The sequence below is a fragment of the Amborella trichopoda genome, chromosome 6 (assembly GCF_054954075.1).
Source record: "Amborella trichopoda isolate Santa Cruz 75 chromosome 6, AtrichopodaSantaCruz75HAP2 v2.0, whole genome shotgun sequence".
NCBI lineage: Eukaryota > Viridiplantae > Streptophyta > Magnoliopsida > Amborellales > Amborellaceae > Amborella > Amborella trichopoda.
This window is the reverse complement of record NC_142341.1, coordinates 41,991,396-42,007,885: the sequence shown is the minus strand read 5'-3', so window position 1 is coordinate 42,007,885 and position 16,490 is coordinate 41,991,396. Positions and strand designations below refer to the sequence as shown.

At 34.6% G+C, this 16,490-nt stretch overlaps 1 protein-coding gene across 7 annotated transcripts in view; it reads left to right on the top strand.

Annotated features, from left to right (window-relative positions):
- The window catches only part of LOC18429911 (NADH dehydrogenase ubiquinone complex I, assembly factor-like protein (DUF185)), a 41,739-nt gene extending 40,850 nt beyond the window's left edge, over nt 1–889 (top strand). For 6 of the 7 annotated variants that reach the window (XR_016057810.1, XR_016057812.1, XR_016057813.1 and 3 more), the window contains 2 exons: nt 115–240; nt 398–889. Coding sequence is in view for 3 of the 7 variants with exons in the window: in XM_020664721.2 (XP_020520380.1) it covers nt 115–240; nt 398–538 (267 nt within the window). In the remaining 4 variants the exon portion in view is untranslated. The remainder of the gene's footprint in view (nt 1–114; nt 241–397) is intronic. The other variant, XR_016057811.1, reaches the window with a different exon arrangement.
- Nucleotides 890–16,490: the final 15,601 nt, after the last annotated feature.

Genomic DNA, 16,490 nt, shown 5'->3' with positions numbered 1-16,490 from the left:
AAGGAAAAGAAAATGATAATTTTGGTGTAGGTTTTTGCTATTGTTTCTGTTATCCAGCAAAGGGCCAACAATCCCATTATTGTTTAATACCTCATTTTCCATGAGCCATGGCAGGGAGATGCAGATATTTTCTTCCCTACAGATTTTTGGCTCTTGGAGCGCATTGATCACGACTGTGCTGATGGACCGAACCATCATACTACACCATCTAGGAAAATGAAGAAACGGCGAACAATTATAGTAAGTTCTTTTATCTCAAGGAAAACTTGTTTCCTTTCCAACCATTTTTAGCTTTCTGCGTGTCATATAGCTTGATGCGGGACTTGAATAATTAAGATTTTTATTTATCTGAATTTTCCGTTTCTTATTTCACTCAAATTTGTTCCTTTGCGTGTAGCTTGATACTGCTGCTTTCATGGAAGAATTTGGGCTTCCTTCAAAGACAAGAACTAAGGATGGGTATAACCCACTTCTAGAAGATTTCAGAAACACAAAATTCTATTTGAGTGTTCCCACTCATAACAGGCCTAAGCCATAGTACATGATCCATGATTAGGAAACGCATGGTTCGGCTTCATTGGTGACCATTTACTGCAACTGTGAGCTCATGGAAAGCTGATGCTCCGATAGCATTTTTTACCCCAAAATGAAGTTTTCCAATGTGTTGTTTTAAATAAAATTGTATGGAGTTTTAATCCAGCTGTGCTTATGTCCACTCTTGTCTTGGTTTCGAAAGCTAAATTGCATGTAACCACTAAAAAAATCCCTGTCCCAGGTGATAGTCACAGATTTTGTTTTGGTAAATATTCGAAATATCATTGGCTTCAACAATTTTTTGTTTTGGATCATGTATTAAGCTTAATATGTAGAAAATTTAATTTTTTTGGCATTCTATGTTTTTGAGTGCTGCCTTGACTGATATGTCTTTGCCTTGCCGTCCTTGCTTTGTTTCCCCACTTGAAAGTTCAGTTGCTACTCCTGAGGACCTTTTTAGTTACAATGCCTCTTTTATCTGCATTTGCTAGGCAGTTACCTATAAAAGGAACCGCAAGGTATTATTTGTCTGTAGCAGTTTTTTAAACCTGGAGATTTCTGATCTAGGTCGCTGATCGGGATGGGAATCTGTTGGGACCAATGCAGTCCCACGAGATGGCATAGGTCTGGCCCAGTTTGCCCTTAAAATGCCTCGTATATATATTCTATATTATGTCAAGATTATTCAATACTTTCTTTGGTCCCTTCTAAATCCGAATCCTATGAACTCCTATTTTAATTTGTATTGTATTTTGTTTATTTATTAATATTTTATGGATCGTCGATTTAGACTGATCCAGATCTGATCCAGATTAACTATCTAATGATCGGACATGGATCTGCGGGTGAATTGATCCGCTCCATCGATTTTCATTTCAGAACATTGGTTTCTGGTTCGGCTAGATATGGTTACATGCATGTTTCTTCAATGGCAGTTTGGTGCCTGCACGTATAAAAAGTTACATAGTTTTGACGAGCTTCAGCTGAAATGTGGGGGATTATCCTGGATAGAGGCAAACATGATGGTAGGTCAACTTCTATCCTGAATAAGGGCTGTTCCCTAAGATGCTCACCTGTTGTGCACTAAATAGGGAATTTGGGGTAAGATTGTGATCTTTTATGGCGTGTTTGATTTGTGGAAGCTGCGGTTTCTACAATTGTGCACTTCTATTTGTGTGTGGGAAGTGTCATCGTCGTTTTGGATCAACAGCTTCCAAAACGATGTCAGTTTAACATATGGGGATGAGGTCCCCTTCTTATAATAAAAATAAAACTCAAGATGTCATATTGTCATCCTAACTACTTAGTTTGAGCTCATTTTTAAAATAGATTTCTTGACACATCAATAAAAAAAAGAGAAAAAAGATCGTACTTGTTCAATCATGAGATCTTGCCTTCCAAAAATTGGATCGTACTTGTTCTATTATGTTATGGTATTTTTCCAATCACGTAGGTTCAATTTGAAAATTTATTATTTAAGGTCATTGGGCCAAATTTTACATCCACAGAATTTGGATTGTACTCAAGAGAGCTAATGGACAATTTGCTCCCACAAAAGCAGCTAATCTTTTCGTTCAAACAATGGAAGATTCAACTTAAATAGGGGGTTTTCCTTTCAGTTGTGTTCTAGAAAGAAAAACAGAAAGAAAAAAGAAAATGTTTTCTTTATTTAGGTTGGAAATCTTGGAGAAATGTGCCCAACAAATTCACTTGTATGCTCTCCATGCAATTTTAACTCCCAAACTTTATTCCGTAACAAAATAGAAAAGCACCACCTTTAGTTGAAGGGATTGTTTATAAAGAGACTATTTATTTTTAATACATGGAGATCACAATCATTCTCGTCTCTTAAATTTCAAAATGAGTGGTTGTAAGAGTGTCATTGAATAGACACAAAGCTTTAAAAAAAGAAATTCTCGGACTTCGTGACTCACTTCAAGTCATCCAATTTACATTTAGTAAGGAAGAATCATTGTGACTTCTATGAACAAAATATAAATCGTCTTTTTGTATACAATCTCTTATTTTATTCTATCTCAAAACCATTTTTGATATGAGAAACTTGGTCATAGATTTAATGAGGATTTTGAGACGAATTTGGAAAAAGTGAGAGGGAGGCAGAAAACAGATGAAATTTTACCTCTTGAACGAGCCTTAAAAGTAAGGATGGCAATGGCTTGGTCCTAAAAAAAAGGGGCCTGAGCTGCAGGCCCGGTTTGGTCCCGCCCGTTATTTCTTTAACTTTATGTTTTGTTTTTTAATTTGATTTAGGCCGGCGTGGGTGATGGCTGGTCCGGCCCTGGCTCGGTTCTTTGCCAGCTCTATCTAAAAGTTGTGTCCATGTAAAGAAATCTATTGTACATCTAACGGAGAGCTAGAAAAGGAAAGTCTTGAGAAAAATTTGATAAATGAGCATCGGTTTTGTTGAAAAAAGCTTTAGACAAAAAAAGGGCTTGAATATGAATCGATGATTGCCTTCCTGTCCGACATCATCAAGCGTTCATATGGATATGGGATTGAGTCCAACTCCCTTAAGAGAACCAGGATGTCCTCTACCGATCTCAATCCAGATTGTCATTTTTAATGATGATATTTAATATGAGAGAGAGATGCCAGCACATGCTTGCTTCATGAAATCATGCTTTAAAAAAGCCCAATGAAAATTAGAAAAAATATACGAAGAGACTATTAACTTTTCATGCAAGGAGGTCACCGTTGTTCTTGCATTGTCAGATTTCAAATCAGAAAGTTGTAAGAGTGCTATTGACTAGACTCAAGCTATCCAATTTGATATTGATTTACCACTACTTTCATTCTTCTTCTTAAATTAGTCAGTTGTAAATAGTTAATTTTTTGGATTAATAATCATTTATAAAAAATTCAAAGTTTCCAGGAAAAACATATTCTAAGCAATTCAAAAAGTGGTCTCTATCGGATGCTATCCAAACAACATACACCCATATTTCATCAAAAAAAAAAAAAAAAACAACATATACCCATATTCCAGGAAATATCAATTCGAGGATACACAATTCCACAGAAATCACAGATCCAGCGAACAACTGGCCGTTGGAGTTCTCTATTCTCAACTTGTCAAATGTAAGATGTATGCTTGTTACCTTATAAAAAAGGCGCATCTAAAAAATTCATTGAAAAAAAGTTCTTTTATAGACGATTTAATGTCCAGAAACTCTCAAATTGATCATTTTGATCTCACTTTTTGTAGATATCAAAAAGAGAAGAATTTTTAAGTACTAAAACAGTTCAACTCACCTTGAACGTCCATGGAGTTTATATATGTGCTCATGTGCATAATTGTTAAAGCTTTTAAATCTCATAAATTGGGGTGGAAATAGAATTTTTAAACTCTCTTAGGGGTTTTCGATATTTGATCTACATCTTCCGCCAGAGTTTGAAGATGAGTCGTACTATAATTATTCAAAGTGTTAAACTTTAACAAATTGCACCAAAAAAAAAAAAAAAAAAAAAGAAGAAGAAAATAAACGAATACCCTTAAGTATTCCCTTTAATTTCCTATATATATATATATATAGAGAAAGATTCCTTTAATTTTATCTCAGAAAAGCTTATGCTGAAAAATATAAATTGTGTGAGAGAGACTATTTCACACTAGTGTAGGAAAGGACGGAACTTGGCCATGAGCCGGGCCTGTAGTTCCGAGTTATTCAGCCCAAGTTTGGCACGGTCTAGCCAGGCTAAAAAAGTGTTAAAAAAGACAAGAAATAATACTAAGTATTCATGACACTTTTCAATCTTTGCCAAAATGTTAAAAAATAAAAATTTATTACAAATAAATTTCTTGTTTTTTTAAAATTTTTTAATATCCCCAATCTTTTTTTTGTTTTGACAATATTAAAAAATTTCATACAATACAAAAACATAATTTGGCAAATGTTAAAAAATAAAAATTTATTACAAATAAATTTCTTGATTTTTTAAAATTTTTTAATATCCCCAATCTTTTTTTTGTTTTGACAATATTAAAAAATTTCATACAATACAAAAACATAATTACATCAAAGAATTAACATCTTCCAAGACCAAAAGCGAAGAAGAAATAGCACCCCTTTTAGCACAACCATCGGCTATCTCATTACCATCCCCAAACTTGACCACCAAGCAAGCATTGAGTCATTTATCAGACTCAAAATATGGGATGTTCACTCAATTTTTCCAAAAAGTATTGAAAAATAATGGGTACTACTCACTACTCAGCCTGTGTTTTGGCCCAAAACAAGAATAACATTATGGTTGAAGTTCACAAGTCCCATGAGATTTGGATTTTGAAATCATGGTCTAAAATTCATGGTTCAGGAGAAAAAATTATAGAGGTGTGTTATATAATGTTTCTTAGGATGTTATTTACTTGAAGGGTTTTGTAAAAAAAAATTTTAAATGACAAAATGACTGGATTTTCCACTGGAATTTTTTTGACAAGATTTGTTTTTGTTTAGAATATTAGACCAACCTTCAATTTTCCACTGGAATTTTTGAAAAGCAAAAACACAAAAAAAGTCCAAAATTTCTCATGTTTATCATTTTTTTTGCTTTATCTATTTCTCCGTATCAGATTAGCAAGTGCCATTTTCATTTTTTTTTTTTTTTGTGACAATGAGCAACTGCGATTTCCATTACATAGCACGTATTTTTATAGTGGAAAAAGATTATATAGATGTCGATCTTGTAATGTAAAAACAATGTGCTTCTGAAAAAACCTACCAAAAAAATGTTGTTTTGACATTGAAAAGCTATATAACTCATCATGTGAACATCGATTTGAATGTATATGAAAAACAAAAAGAAGGATTTCAAGTTATAAAATTTGGATTGTTGACAAAGATACTATTTAGCTTTTGTACAAGGAGTTCACAATTATTCCTATTCATTAGATGTCAAATTGTATGTTTTGGAGTGAGTCAGGAAGTCTGATAAATTTTTTAGTTTTTTCGAACTTTGTGTCTAATCATTGACACTTTTACAACTACCCGTTTTGAAATCTAAAGGACAAGAAATATTGTGACCTCATTGTACAAAAGGTAAACAACCTATTTGTAGACAATCCCTATAAAATTATTGCATCTTGTAACATATCATTTAAACCATCCGTTTTCAGTAAGGCGCTTTTCAAAATGTTTTCGGCACTCAAACTACATCTTTTAGAAAATTTTTGAGATGCCCCTTACTTTGATTGTTTAAGGTTGACACCTATACCAACCACACTGTTCAATAAATAGGAAAAGTTTATATAAGGTTGGGGCCCTAAACATTCAAACTAAGGTGCATCTCAAAAATTCATTAGAAGAAGTTGTTTCGATGCCAGAAAAACCTTAAATCTGATCATCTCGGTCTTGAGATACATGGATGTAAAAAAAAAAGGACTTAAACTTTTGAAAATAATACATTTTGGAATGCATTATCTAGACCGTCAATTTTTAATATTTTCAAATGTTTATGGACCTGTTTGATCTACACTATTTTTCAAACTTTAAATTTATAATTAAAGATAAAAATAAATTTTCAGGACATCATAAGGATTTTCGGAACTGAAATGACATCTTCCAATGCTATTTGAAGGTGCGCCTTATATTTAGGACCTCAACCTTATAGAAACCATAACCTTTATAAATTTGTTACTTTTCACTTTTGTCGATTCACCCAACAAGGGTCATTTTTGCCGCAGAATGGCAATGGACCTAGCCACTAAAATGCAACAACACCGTTTTTAAACCTTGTCCATAATTTCTCTAACATATGCGGAAAAAAAACTTGAAAGCCCTCAAATCGATCATCTTTACCTCAATATTTATTAATCTATAAAAAAATAGAATTCAAGCCCTAAAAATAATAAATCATTTAACAAATTATCTAGACCGTTCATTTTTAAGTGTTAAAAAATACACCATATCTACATAATTTTTGGAACTTCAAATTTCATAATCAGGGCCAAAAAATAGATTTAAGTCATTAACAGCAGAACTACATTTACCGGTGTGGTTTTGATACATGGCTTTACTTTTTAAGGTAAACTTGGGCCTTATGCTAACCTAAAGGTGGCAATGGACCATACTAGACCAGGGACCCAATGGGTTGACCCGACCTTGGGTCCAGGTATAGGTCCAATTTTTGGACTTAATAGGTCGGTTCGGGTGCAGCTAGATCCTGTTAAACTTCTTAATCCTCCAGAAAATTGATTAATTATCAAGAATATACAGAGTCCTCTATATATAAAGGGCTAAGCAGTTACTGATAATAATGAACTAATCTAGTCTTATCAAGAGAGATATTTATATCAAATACAAGAAAAACTCAAAATTAAAAACTATCCTCAACTATCTATATCTCATCGACTATCTTTATCTTTACACTCCCCCTCAAACTGAGGTTGGGTGAACATCATCAGTTTGTCAACGAGATAGTCATGACGAGCACGAGTCATTGTCTTGGTGACGATATCTGCAAGTTGTTGTTGGGAGGTAATATATGGGAGTGTAACTTCTTCGGTCAGAAATTTATCATGAATGAAATGACAAACAACTCCTATATGCTTTGTACGGTCATGAAACACTGGATTTGACGCAATACGTATGACGCTGATATTATCAGCATACAATGGTGTAGGAGTTCGATGAAGAATATTGAGGTCCTGTAAAAGGCCTCTCAACCAAGTAATTTTACTGCAAGCTGAGGACATTGCTCGGTATTCAGCTTCTGCAGAAGATTTAGACACAATTTGTTATTTCTTACATTTCCATGAGATGAGAGAATCTCTAAGAAAATTATACCACCCAGTGTTTGAGCGTCTAATATCGGGGCATCCTGCCCAATTCGCATCAGCATAGACTCGTAATTGGAGAGAAGAGTTAGAAGAGAATAATAGAACTCTATGATATGTACCCTGTAGATAACGAATAATACGATGGACAACAGAAAGGTGAATGTGACGAGGATCAGCAACAAATTGGCTAACGACCTGAACTACATGAGAAATATCTGGACGAGTCATAGTGAGACAAAGTAGACTCCCAACCAGTTGTCTATAAAGAGTAAGATCCAGAAGTTTGTCACCATCATCCTTTCTATATTTTACATTCACCTCCATTGGTGTATCAACTCGTTTCTCATCAGATAAGTTGGTCAGTTTGATCAAGTCTTTGGTATACTTTTTCTGGTTAACTATGTATCCATTAGAGGAATAATGAATCTCCAGCCCAAAAAATAAGTTAACGGACCCAATCTTTCATTTTGAATGATTGATTGAGAAGCTCTTTCAAGTGTCTGATATTATCCAGGTTGTCTCCTATGATGAGAATATCATCAACATATAGGAGAAAAATTGTTATTCCTGTAGAACAATGATGAGTAAATAGCAAATAATCATGAGTACTTTGTTTTGACCCAGCATGCAGAACGACCTGTCGAAATCGTCCAAACCAAGCTTTCGGAGCTTCTTTTAAACCATACAAGGACTTTTTCAAATGACATACCATAGATTTATCATTATAATAACCAGGAAGATGTCACATATATACTGTCTCTTTCAAATGTCTATGGAGAAATGCATTTTTCACATCCATTTGAGATGTAGTCCACTGACGAATAGCAGAGAGGGCAATTATGGTTCGTACAGTAGTCATTTTAGCAACAAGAGCAAACGTTTCCTCGTAGTCTATGCCATACGCCTGTTTGTAGCATTGAGTAACTAATCATGCTTTATATCGCTTGATCTTTCCATCAAATTTAAGCTTTACAAAAATGATCTATTTACTACCAATAATAGATGTGTGAGGAGGACACGAAACAAAATCCCAAGTATCGTTTTCCAACGGGGCATTGATTTCTATATCCATTGCCTCTTTCCAACAAGGCATAGTCAAGGCTTGTTAGTAGAAGGGAGGAATATCCACCAAATCTAATGGGGCAAATAATGATTTAGAGAGTAAACAGAGATATAGGTCTTTAAAATGAACCTCAATCGTATCAAGAGAAGTAAACAAAACTCTAGGCTATAGTGAAAAGTCAGAATTATAAAGAGAGAAGCCATATCGATCAGGTGCGTGAGGTACACGTGAAGAATGTCGTAACTGAGTAGAGCTATCAATAGGCGTAAGAAAAGAATCACTTACAGGTAGGGTGGAGTTTTGACCTTGCTCTAGTTGGTGAGATGGAGTATGCATGGATTGGTGTTATTGGCCTTGTTGTTGAGGCACTCAAAGGTGTGATGGTTTATCAATAGAGAAATCTGGAAAGAAAAGAGCAGATGACCCTGATGATTTTGCAATTGAAGAATAATAAAATATGCTTTCCAAAAAGACAATATTGCGAGAAATACGTATACGACGAGCTGTTGGATCATAACATAAAAACCCCATTTGGTCGGGACAATAATCCACAAAAACACAGGTGACTGCTTGAATCGAAAATTTTGTTCGTTTATGCGGAGGAAGATAAACGAAACATACACACCAAAAAACATGCCAGAGAGAATAATCAGGATGAACATGAAATAATCAATAATATGGAGATTGTTTATTCAAAACCAAGGATGAGAGGTGATTTATGAGATAAACAACTGTTGATGTAGCTTCAACCCAAAATTTATGAGGAATACGAGAGTCATGCATAAGGGTCCTCATACCTTTTAAGATATGACAGTTTTTTCTTTCAGTTATGCCATTATGTTGTGGAGTATATGGACAAGTTTTCTGTAATTGAATACCCTGTGTTTTCAAAAAATTTTGAAAATCATTTGATAAATATTCCCCCTCGGAGTCTGACCGTAAGATTTTACTTTGGTGTTAAACTGAGTTGCAATCATGGATAAAAATGTTTTAAAATGGAAGAGAACTTCTGATTTATGGCGCATAAAGTATATCCAGGTATAACGTGTACAATCATTAATGAAAAAACCAAAATACTTATATCTCATTCTGAATAAAGTTGGAGCAGGACCCCACACATCACTATGAATGAGATGGAAATGTGCAGTTGTTTTATCTACTCAAGTCGGAAAAGGCAACCTGGTACTTTTATTTAAAGAACAACTAATACAAGATTTATTGATAGAATTCAAATCAAGTACTTTATTTAGCAATGAACTAGAACGAAACAAAATATCTAATTTATTTGCATTCGGATGATTAAGTCTCCGATGCCACATATGCCATTGTTTATTGGAAACAGAAAAATCAGAATTTGATGGAGAAAAGAAATAAGTATCATAGTTGGGTTTCTCAAACTCCAAAGTAAACAAACGACCAATTCTACGCCCCTTCCCTGTCACTCTCCTAGTGCGTTGGTCCTGTATTAGACAACCATCACGAGAAAATTGAACATTGTAACCATCGTCAACTAGTTGGCCCGTAGATATTAGATTAGCAGTTAATTTAGAAATGAATATGACATTACGTAAATGAAAAGGTGTACCACGGGAGATAGAAAGTGAAAGATTATCAGTACTAATAATATAAAGTTTCTCCCCATTAGCGATGAGAATCTGACTATTACCTTGGTATGGTTTAGTAGATGCTGGACTTGTGTGCACTCCAGTCATATGATTAGAGGCACATGAGTCAATAAACCAAAAGGGATTTACACTAGGGGATAGGTGAGATTTCATACCAGACAAGCTCGTAGAGGAGAAAGCAGAAGAGATAGCTGTAGATACAGAGTTTTGTACCAATTGTCGAATATCATCTGATGTTTGGGACATTATCATATTTGGGTCATAAATAGTGTCGGATGGAGGGGTCTCTACTTTTAGTTCCTTGGAAGCATCATTAGCAGCTTGGTATGCCTTGTACAAAAGTCTTCGTGTATTGAATGCCCAGTTGCCTTGTCGAAAAGGCTTTCGACATTATGTGATAATATGCCCAGCACGTTTACAATAAGTACAAAATTTTTTCTTCTTACATTGGGATGCTATATGACCATATTCTTTACACTCATAACATTGCAGCAAATATGGATCTTTTTGTGATGGTGTTCCTCTAACCCATTGAGCTACAAGTACAAACTCTATATCATTCTTTCCCTCAATGGTGGCTTAGGTCCTGTCACCATTTATCCCATTAAGCTCTAAATGCAATAAGCACTAGTGATAGCCTTCAAATTTACATAGTCATATTCTGTCAACAAGTTCATGAAACCAGTATAACATTTCTGAATGGTTTTCTCCCCTTGACTATAGAAAAACATATCATACTCGATTTGGAAGCGTGTTGCAAGATTTGATTGCTGATAAACTTTTTCCAAATATTCCCACATTCCTTTCGCAGTAAGGAAGCCTCTCATTGGCCTTCCAATAACCAAATCTACAGAGCCGAGGATCCATAGGATAATTTTTGTATTGTTGATCTTCTATTGTTGGGTATCTTTAATATTGGGTGTAATCGGTTTAGGTTCAGTGCCATCAACATACCTCCACAAACCTTTTCCTTCAACAAAAAATTGAAAATGGAACCGCCAATCGGGATAATTTTTCCCATCAAGTTTTATAGGTAATACATCTCCTATTTCAAAAGCCATGTGTAAGTTGTATCAGAACTCCCAGATGTGATCAAGAATTTGGATCTAGTAAATAATTCATGAACATAAAAAAGAGTTTTGATATAATATGGTTCCTATGGACCACCTCTTTTATTCGAAAAAAATCGTAAAGAGATGAACAAGGAAGAGAGAGATTCACAAGTAAAGAGATCCACCGAACAGAGCTTAACATAAATGAAGAGAGAGAAAGTACAGATCAGATTCCAGTGAAGATATAGTAAGGTATGTGTACGAAAACGCCGAAAAACTTCAACAGTTTAGGGGTGCTTTGAGGGTGAGTTACAGAGTGGAAAGGGAAGAGAGGCCACCGAGACTTGAGAGAGGTATAGATAGGATTGTAGGGAGTGCGTAAAACCCACTGAGGTAATAAACTCAAAAGTTTGTTGAATAGAAGTGAGCCATGGGTCAATTTCTCTATTGTTGTATTCAAGTGGATTAGTCAATTGTGGCTATTAAAGAGAGGTATGGGCGATTTGATGATGTGCTTGAGCCAGGTTGCCATTGCATGCCATGGTTTCTTGGTAGCGAGCTTGCTGGTCATCTCACGTTACGTTTGCAACAACTTGATGTTAGATGCGAAACAAAGACCAAGGATAATGTCTTTGTTAACGTAGTTGCTTCTATTTAGTATAGTGTGCTTGTTGATAAGGCAAGCGATGCTTTATACAAGTTAAGCAATACAAGGACACAAATCCAAACATATGTTTTCGATGTGATCAGGCAAGCGTTCCAAAGCTCAACTTGGATTATGTCTTTTAACAAAAGAATGATATTGCCAAGGCTATGGAAGATGAACTTGAGAAGGCAATGTCTGCTTATGGATACCAGATAGTACAGGTTCTGATACCATGTTAAACTTCTGAATCCTCTAAGAAAATCATTGTGTATTGATTAATTATCAAGAATATACATAGTCCCCTTTATTTATAGGGCTAAACAGTTATTCATAATAGTGAACTAATCCAGTTTTATTAAGAGAGATATCTACATCAAATACAACATACTCAAATTAAAAACTATCATCAACTATCTATATCTCATCGACTATCTCTATCTCTACAGATCCGATCCATACCCGTGCCTGTAAACCGTTGGAGATAAAACATTTTACTTTAAGCCCTATTCGTTTGGGTGTATTAATAATCATATACCATAAGAAGTCGTAGTCATCTTTAGCTATTAAAAGACAAATCAAACAGCTTGAAATCTAATGTTGGGCTATTGTTATCTTGTTGCCACTAAAATGGGTATATGATGGCAAGAAAAAAAGAAAAAAAAAGTAGAAAAAGCTCATAGTCATAAGGTGGCAATAGATCCGTCTAGACTCGGGACACGATGGGTATGGGTATGGATCCAATTTTTGAACCCAACAGGTCGAGTTCTGGTCTAAAACTTGGACCTGAATACTATTCAGGTCTGGGTCCGGGTCCAACTACCCCCCTATGCTAACCAAACGCAAATTCTTTAGGGAAGTTATGAAATATAAACCATGCTCTATGGTACACTAGAGATCATCCACCAATCTTCAAAGGGACCTACCATGATTCCTGCATAGAAACCATGCTCTATTGGTATGTAGAATGTACTCTCTTACTACTAAATCATACTATAGGTGCCCCATAGTGTACCATATTCTATACACCAGTGTAGCATTTTCTCATTAATCAATCAACAATGCTTCCCTAAACATATAAACAAAGATGTTTTCCAAACAATTAGCATTTCCCTATCGAGAAAAAACTTTAAATATAAAAAAATTATTTTAGAAAAAATAACCCCAATTAAAAATAAGTCAAATAAATAAACTTTATGAGAACTGTTGGTCTCAATATGAGAAGAGTTGGTGTTGAAAGCTTGTTAAATGTTGGGTTTATGTGGCCTTTAAAGGCTTTATGAGTGCTTGTAAAATAAAATAATATAGTGGAACATGAACTCAGTGAGAGTGTGGTCCCTCGTAGACCATACTAAGCAAACGATGTTTGCTGATACCGGATTGTGCTTGAAGATCTAGGTCAGTCGGTTGGAAAACCCATGGTATCTGGGCGTAGAGAACAAATTGAAAAGGGTTCTAGGTTATCCCTTGATGAGGTCGGAGCTTATGCTTGGATGAATGAGTCGAGAGACTGTGTGACTCTTGTGTGTGATGGTGGGCCTACAGAGACAGGAGCCAAAACCTCATGCATGATCCATTACACGGCATGCATATCGATAGATCGTCCAGGAAAGCAAGATATCAAACTTTTAGGGTGAAGCGTATGCATGTGCGAGAGATACCCCTATGCGCCATAGAGTTGTGGTTGCATAAGGTCTTGGTGACTTTGACTCGTCTTTAGGGGAGGACATGAAATCCATAGACTGGGATTGTAACCCATTGGCTCATCGGCCAGACGTTGGTGACCTGCTAATGAGCCCCTGCTTGGACTGTGGGTCATGAGAAATACTGGGTCGGTATGATAAAGCAAGTGTAGTCTGTAGTCCACAGTTGAAGGTAGAGTGTCCCATGATTGTTAATTTAATTCCTAAACCATATGGATTCATTTCCCATCATATTAATTTAATTATGTTTGTTTTATGTTAGAAATTGTTTTAGAATTGTTATCTAAATTTTTATGAGTTTTTTTATATTTTATTTATAATTTTTGGACTTATAAAAATAAAGTTATTAATTTTAAAAAGTATAAAATTTAAATAATATTTTAGAAATTAATTTGTTAAATATCATGGGGGGCCCATAGTGCACATGGGCCACACATGGGTGGCACGCCCCGCCTCTTGGTTGTTTGCTTTGTTGTCAAGTTATTCAAATTTAGGAAATGTATGTTGTGGCATGTGATTTAATATTAGATATGGAAAAGATTTACCACATCTTGTCATAAATATTGAAAGCATATCTTAACTTGACATATCTTTGAAGAGTATGAGAAAGAATATGCTATTTTATGGAATGAATAATATTTAAATAAGATTGAATTTACTTAAATATATTGATGAAAAAAATGGTTTAAGGAAAGTGAGATAATAGTCCAAGCACATTTCATAATGTTGATAGCCCATCTATGGAATTGATGACTCAGATCTCTCACCCCACAAGTTACCTTGATCAACGGTCCATATTCACTCTCAAGAAAGAGGCAAACTATGAAAAACCCTAAAAACCCTAAACCAAATTATTCTCTATAAATAGGGGTGCACCCTCTCTCTATTCTCTATACTTTTCTCTCTCCCACAACTCTCTCAACTCTCTCTCCCATAGGGGCACGTCCCACTCTCTTTCCTTTGGGTCTCTCTCTCCAACTTTCTCTGTTTAACCCTCTCTCTCCTAAGCCACACTTTCTCTCTTTAACCCTCTCTCTCCTAAGCCTATAGAGGGGCACGCCCCAACCCTAAGCTCCTACTTTCTGCCTCACGCTTTAAAAATATTAAAAATTTTGGGGGTTAGAGTTTGTAGAGATTTAATGGTTAATACTTAGTTTGACCGAAATTTGTTTTTTCAGTTCGAGATTGAAGCTAAACTGCTAATCCCACGCCATTGGATATTGGTGACTCGTTGTGGGGTGTAATAAGCTTGGTTGAAGTAATCTCCGACACTTTTTTTTTTATTTCTTGCTATATTTAATTATGTTGGTTTTATATTCTCAAGCATAATAATTGTGGATATTTTTTTTGTTTAAAGAAAATTGGTTTAATTTAATGGTATCAAGTTTTTTAAGATTTTGGATTTGTTAGTTTTATTTTCTTTGAAGCACGAATTATTATAATAAGACTACTTGTAAGTGATCTTTGCCAAAAGAAAAGAAAAAAAAAGGGGTGAAAATAAAAAAAGTAAAAAAAAATATTCCCCGACAATATCGCATTAGTCTTTTTTTTCATTAAAGGCTCCTCTCTAAATTAGGGCACCATTAGCAAATCATTGACCATGTTCACAAAGCAGCAAATTGTTCAAAAATGGTCCTCCTTTTTTTAAAATTTTAGAATACACTTTTCATCTTATGGATTTGTGGTTTTTGGTTTGGTATCTATTTTAAATTTGAAATTGGCATTCTTTGTTAAATGACAGGCGACAGGATTTGTTAGTTTGTGGAGAAACAGGCCTCGCTGATTTATGCCAAACGATTTCCTACTGCTGCAGGAGTATACTATCCCCTTACTACTTTGGATAAAATACATGCTAGGCATAATTTTTAGATCTCACATTTTGGTTCTACAACCTCTAGAGTAATCTCAGCCAAAAAAACATTCAGAAGTAAACTCCCTATGTACTAGAAAAAACTAATTCCTTCAGTAGAAATTGTCCAATTTTTGAAGGGCTAGATCTAAGTGTCCCAAAACTTAAAATTAAAATTTTTCTTTTAAAAATAATCATCCAGTAATTTTTATATGCTCCCCAAATATTTAGACTTAAAAATCAATGGCTTTTGCCGATAGAGTTGATGTACAATATGCTCCCACAACAACATAGTATATGCGCTCTTTGATTTGTTTGCTATTTATTTTCTTTTTCAATTTTATTTTTTAAAATATTTGAATGGTATTTATTTTCTTATCTTGGTAGGAGGCTCTTCAAAAGCCTAGCCAAGACATGTAGTGACATCTATCTTATTTTTCTAGCATCATTCTCAAATTCGTTATGAGAGCCTTGCAAAAACGTGTCCAAAAGTGACTATTAAATGTAAATATACATTAACAAGAAATAATGTGTTGTAGAATTTGTTAAAATATAAAATTCAATTTCAAAATATAAGATTGTCCATCTTTTTGTATTTTTGCTTAACTTTTAGCTTTCTCCTCTTTTATTCCCTTCCGTTTCATTCATATAATCACCCCAAAGGTTATTTTTCTTCTTTCTTTTTAATTATAACAGTGTAGTTGATTTGTCACTACAAGCAATAATTTAGTCTTTATTTTGGTGTTAAATTTCTTTAAAAAGAATAAGAAATACCCCACAAGAAAAAAAATTGAACAGGCAAAGGATAGAGAGCTGAGCACCGAATTTAACTAGGCAGAAAACAGTGTGATACATACGAACTATATATTAGGAAAACCTGGAAAAGGCTAAAATAAAGCTTAGATTTTATGGAAAAAGGTAAAGCCTAAGAACTTGGCAAAAATTGTAGTTCTGCCATCGGTAACTCTTCAAATCGATCATTTCAACCTTGAATGTTATGGTTGTGGAAAAAATAATAATTAGAATTCCCGGATCTAAAAACGATGTATATTGCAAAATATCATTTGTACCTTTCATTTTCAAATATTCATAGATTCACAAGATCTATACCATTTTTTGAGTTGCAAACTTCATAATCGGTGGTGGACATTGATTTTAGAGCTATCATAGATTTTCCATCCCCAAAGTGTTTTTAGTATGAGGATTTCGATGTGAGGCTTTTCAA